This window comes from Drosophila miranda (assembly GCF_003369915.1).
Source record: "Drosophila miranda strain MSH22 chromosome Y unlocalized genomic scaffold, D.miranda_PacBio2.1 Contig_Y2_pilon, whole genome shotgun sequence".
NCBI lineage: Eukaryota > Metazoa > Arthropoda > Insecta > Diptera > Drosophilidae > Drosophila > Drosophila miranda.
In genome coordinates, this window is record NW_022881614.1 from 17712451 (window position 1) to 17718123 (window position 5673).

General features: G+C 42.1%; 3 protein-coding genes across 3 annotated transcripts; all 3 read left to right on the forward strand.

Moving 5' to 3' along the window:
- Positions 1-234: 234 nt before the first annotated feature.
- LOC117193117 lies at positions 235-1395 on the forward strand. The gene is made up of 2 exons (XM_033397848.1): positions 235-907; positions 981-1395. The coding sequence occupies exons 1-2, from the start codon at positions 835-837 to the stop codon at positions 1241-1243; spliced, it is 336 nt and encodes a 111-aa protein (XP_033253739.1). The 5' UTR covers positions 235-834; the 3' UTR covers positions 1244-1395.
- A 626-nt stretch (positions 1396-2021) lies between these two features.
- Positions 2022-2884, forward strand: LOC108160811. Its single transcript, XM_033397865.1, has 2 exons — positions 2022-2396; positions 2470-2884. Exons 1-2 carry the CDS (start codon positions 2324-2326, stop codon positions 2628-2630), a joined length of 234 nt encoding a protein of 77 aa, XP_033253756.1. The 5' UTR covers positions 2022-2323; the 3' UTR covers positions 2631-2884.
- A 631-nt stretch (positions 2885-3515) lies between these two features.
- LOC117193118 lies at positions 3516-4452 on the forward strand. The gene is made up of 2 exons (XM_033397849.1): positions 3516-3887; positions 3961-4452. Exons 1-2 carry the CDS (start codon positions 3815-3817, stop codon positions 4221-4223), a joined length of 336 nt encoding a protein of 111 aa, XP_033253740.1. The 5' UTR covers positions 3516-3814; the 3' UTR covers positions 4224-4452.
- Positions 4453-5673: the final 1221 nt, after the last annotated feature.

The following is a 5673-nucleotide window of genomic DNA, read 5'->3' on the forward strand; positions in this document are numbered from 1 at the left end:
TTGTGCGGCTGGCCAGTGACGCCGGCCAAGTGATGCATATACCTGTCAATGTTGCCAACGCTCGAACCGGACGGTTCCAGCGGAGGCAATGGGACACCATTGAGGGCTGCAACCAGCTTCTGGCGCAGACCCTTCACGTACGCCTCCAGTCGCACATTCTCCTCCTTCAGTTCGGCCACCTCGCCCATCACCTTGGCATAGCCAACCTTGGTGTTGTCCACGTGCTGCTCCAGCACCGCATTTAAGTGTACCACCTTAAATGTACGCTATAATTTAGAATTTAACCTTTTTGAAACAACCAGAACAACACAACTATCAAACAAAACTATTTTATATTTAAGTTTTAATTTATTTTTGATTAACTTTTTTTTGCTGTTCCTAAGAAACAACTCCAAAAAACAAAACATATTAAGAACAAAAAGGCTTAAGTTCATTAACGAAGAAGTAAAACGACGAGACGACCATTTTGTTCAATAATAAAAGAAGAAACAAGTTTTATTTGCTGCAAGAAGACTGTACACATAGATGAATACATATATCATTTTTATTACTTTCGATTTTATTATTATTTTTCTAACACACATACTGCTCCCCTTCGAAGAATATTTTCTATTATTTAGGAAGGCCTTATTTCAAAAGAATTTTTGTGTTGAGCTAAGCAAGACTCACACTTTTTATAGTCAATTCCCCAGCATGAAAACCCAATAGGCAGCCTACTTAATCGCTACAATACATAGTAAGCCTGACCAAAAAAGTCAGTGGACGGCTGCCTCGCCCCAACAGATTTTATTTCTCCCGTAAAATACGAGTAAGGTGAAACCTACAAATTAAATCATGATTTACGGCATGCTGGTGACACTCTCGACGGCAATCTATACTACGGGGGCCACCCTTTGGCAGGTTCAACGTGAGTGTAGAAAGTGGAAAGATGATTTGGTTCGAGCATATGAGCTGTATGACTGTCTGATCTGATCCCACAGAGAGCCTAATCAATTGGATGATGTCGTTTAGTCTTTTCATTTTGGGTGTGTTCTGCAAGCCGTATTTGATAGTTCCCCTGTTGGCAGCTGGGTTCTTCATGGTGCGCCGGATCTTGCTGCGGCGGTCAAAGCGGACCCAAGCCTGGAAATCGCCGGGTAACAACGAGTCTGGGTCGTCCAGGCATTACTCCATTAAAACCCCACCATCACGCGACACGGAGAGCTCCCTGCCCAATAGCGTCGGTGACACATCCCAGAAGTAGTCGAGCAACGGATAATCACACGATTCACACGGGTTTATAAAACATATAACATAGTCTGAAATACTACATACACATTCCATGAGAACACTCATACATGTGCACGGGTGTGGATGGATCCTAAGACTAAAGCAATTAAAAAATACTGCACTGTACCATCGTTTCATCCAAAAGAATACTAGGACTTGAGCAGAGTGGGGATGTCTACATTGCGCAGAGCGTCTCTTGCTTTGAGGAGCATAGTATTGTGCGGCTGGCCAGTGAGGCCGGCCAAGTGATGCATATACCTGTCAATGTTGCCAACGCTCGGACCGGACGGTTCCAGCGGAGGCAATGGGACACCATTGAGGGCTGCAACCAGCTTCTGGCGCAGACCCTTCACGTACGCCTCCAGTCGCACATTCTCCTCCTTCAGTTCGGCCACCTCGCCCATCACCTTGGCATAGCCAACCTTGGTGTTGTCAACGTGCTGCTCCATCACCGCATTTAAATGTACCACCTTAAATGTACGCTATAATTTAGAATTTAACCTTTTTGAAACAACCACAACAACACAACTATCAAACAAAACTACTTTCTATTTAAGTTTTAATTTATTTTTGATTAACTTTTTTTTGCTGTTCCTAAGAAACAAATCCAAAAAACAAAACACATTAAGACGAAAAAGGCTTAAGTTCATTAACGAAGAAGTAAAACGACGAGACGACCATTTTGTACAATAATAAAAGAAGAAACAACAAGTTTTATTTGCTGCAAGAAGACTGTACACATAGATGAATACATATATCATTTTTATTACTTTCGATTTTATTATTATTTTTCTAACACACATACTGCTCCCCTTCGAAGAATATTTTCTATTATTTAGGAAGGCCTTATTTTCAAAAGAATTTTTGTGTTGAGCTAAGCAAGACTCACACTTTTTATAGTCAATTCCCCAGCATGAAAACCCAATAGGCAGCCTACTTAATCGTTACAATACATAGTAAGCCTGACCAAAAAAGTCAGTGGACGGCTGCCTCGCCCCAACAGATTTTATTTCTCCCGTAAAATACGAGTAAGGTGAAACCTACAAATTAAATCATGATTTACGGCATGCTGGTGACACTCTCGACGGCAATCTATACTACGGTGGCCACCCTTTGGCAGGTTCAACGTGAGTGTAGAAAGTGGAAAGATGATTTGGTTCGAGTGTATGAGCTGTATGACTGTCTGATCTGATCCCACAGAGACCCTAATCAATTGGATGATGTCGTTTAGTCTTTTCATTTTGGGTCTGTTCTGCAAGCCGTATTTGATAGTTCCCCTGTTGGCAGCTGGGTTCTTCATGGTGCGCCGGATCTTGCTGCGGCGGGCAAAGCGGACCCAAGCCTGGAAAATCGCCGGGTAACAACGAGTCTGGGTCGTCCAGGCATTACTCCATTAAAACCCCACCATCACGTGACACGGAGAGCTCCCTGCCCAATAGCGTCGGTGACACATCCCAGAAGTAGTCGAGCAACGGATAATCACACGATTCACACGGGTTTATAAAACATATAACATACGTCTGAAATACTACATACACATTCCATGAGAACACTCATACATGTGCACGGGTGTGGATGGATCCTAAGACTAAAGCAATTAAAAAATACTGCACTGTACCATCGTTTCATCCAAAAGAATACTAGGACTTGAGCAGAGTGGGGATGTCTACTTTGCGCAGAGCGTCTCTTGCTTTGAGGAGCATAGTATTGTGCGGCTGGCCAGTGAGGCCGGCCAAGTGATGCATATACCTGTCAATGTTGCCAACGCTCGGACCGGACGGTTCCAGCGGAGGCAATGGGACACCATTGAGGGCTGCAACCAGCTTCTGGCGCAGACCCTTCACGTACGCCTCCAGTCGCACATTCTCCTCCTTCAGTTCGGCCACCTCGCCCATCACCTTGGCATAGCCAACCTTGGTGTTGTCCACGTGCTGCTCCAGCACCGCATTTAAATGTACCACCTTAAATGTACGCTATAATTTAGAATTTAACCTTTTTGAAACAACCACAAAAACACAACTATCAAACAAAACTATTTTCTATTTAAGTTTTAATTTATTTTTGATTAACTTTTTTTTGCTGTTCCTAAGAAACAAATCCAAAAAACAAAACACATTAAGAAGAAAAAGGCTTAAGTTCATTAACGAAGAAGTAAAACGACGAGACGACCATTTCGTTCAATAATAAAAGAAGAAACAACAAGTTTTATTTGCTGCAAGAACACTGTACACATAGATGAATACATATATCATTTTTATCACTTTCGATTTTATTATTATTTTTCTAACACACATACTGCTCCCCTTCGAAGAATATTTTCTATTATTTAGGAAGGCCTTATTTTCAAAAGAATTTTTGTGTTGAGCTAAGCAAGACTCACACTTTTTATAGTCAATTCCCCAGCATGAAAACCCAATAGGCAGCCTACTTAATCGTTACAATACATAGTAAGCCTGACCAAAAAAGTCAGTGGACGGCTGCCTCGCCCCAACAGATTTTATTTCTCCCGTAAAATACGAGTAAGGTGAAACCTACAAATTAAATCATGATTTACGGCATGCTGGTGACACTCTCGATGGCAATCTATACTACGGTGGCCACCCTTTGGCAGGTTCAACGTGAGTGTAGAAAGTGGAAAGATGATTTGGTTCGAGCGTATGAGCTGTATGACTGTCTGATCTGATCCCACAGAGATCCTAATCAATTGGATGATGTCGTTTAGTCTTTTCATTTTGGGTCTGTTCTGCAAGCCGTATTTGATAGTTCCCCTGTTGGCAGCTGGGTTCTTCATGGTGCGCCGGATCTTGCTGCGGCGGGCAAAGCGGACCCAATCCTGGAAATCGCCGGGTAACAACGAGTCTGGGTCGTCCAGGCATTACTCCATTAAAACCCCACCATCACGCTACACGGAGAGCTCCCTGTCCAATAGCGTCGGTGACACATCCCAGAAGTAGTCGAGCAACGGATAATCACACGATTCACACGGGTTTATAAACATACATACGTCTGAAATACTACATACACATTCCATGCGAACACTCATACATGTGCACGGGTGTGGATGGATCCTAAGCCTAAAGCAATTAAAAAATACTGCACTGTAACATCGTTTCATCCAAAAGAATACTAGGACTTGAGCAGAGTGGGGATGTCTACTTTGCGCAGAGCGTCTCTTGCTTTTTTTTATTTATTTATTTATTAAATTAACAAATTTTCTGTTAATAATGGTACTTAGTTACTAAAGGCGGAAAAAGATAAGTTAAAAGTTAGCTAAATTTAAATGATTATAAATATTGCATGCAATTAGTTTAAGAGACAGTTCAGGGGATAGGGTTTGACAGAGGGAGTTATAATTATGGCATAAAACCCTAAAAGGTTCATGATCAGCATAATTAGACCTACATATGGGTAGACGGATAGGCCTAAAAGTACGGGTAGGTCTGGATGGAACGGCCAAGTTAATCTGACCTAAGAGAGTTTGGGAGTCAACAGTCCCAAGAAGGAGCTTGTGCACGAACATTACGCCATTGCATATTCTGCGATGGTGCAACGACGGCAGGTCAATAAGATTTAGCCTAGACCGGTAGGGTGGCAAGATTCTACCCGAGTCCCAGTTAAAGTTCCGAAGGGCAAAAATTAAAAATTGCTTTTGCACGGATTCAATAACAGCCTGCTGCTCTTTATACTGCGGGCTCCACACACAAGAACAATACTCCAATATAGGACGTACTAACGAGATGTACAGTTGTTTCGTAACGTACGGGTCGTCAAACTCCTTGGACCAACGCTTGATGAACGCTAAAACACCCTTAGCTTTATTTACAGTTGCAGCTATATGGGTGTTGAAACACATCTTATGATTAAAAAGGACTCCGAGGTCATTTGATCTCGAAATTCGCTCAAGGACATGATTTCCTAGAACATATGAGACAAGATGAGGAGCGCGACGGTAAAATGTCATAAGTTTGCATTTGGAAAGGTTCAGAAAAAGAAGATTAGTTGAACACCACAATAGTAGTTCACTTAGATCCAGTTGAAGGCTTGTGTGCAAATACCAATCAGAGTAAGAAAGACAGATTTTGACATCATCAGCATACATTAGTGTAGTAGAGTATGTTATAACTTGAGGAAGGTCGTTCACAAATAAAATAAACAGAAGCGGGCCCAGATGACTTCCCTGTGGCACACCTGAAGTAACATTAACAGTATTTGACAACACGTTAGAAAACAAAACACGTTGAGTACGGTTTGAGAGATAGGACAAAATCCAATCTAGAAGATTCGTTGGGAACCCTAATAAAGAGAGATTTTGAATAAGCAGAGCATGGTTCACAGAATCGAATGCCTTGCTGAAGTCCGTAAAAACTACATCCGTCTGCAAACCAATTTGAAAACCCCGGTGGA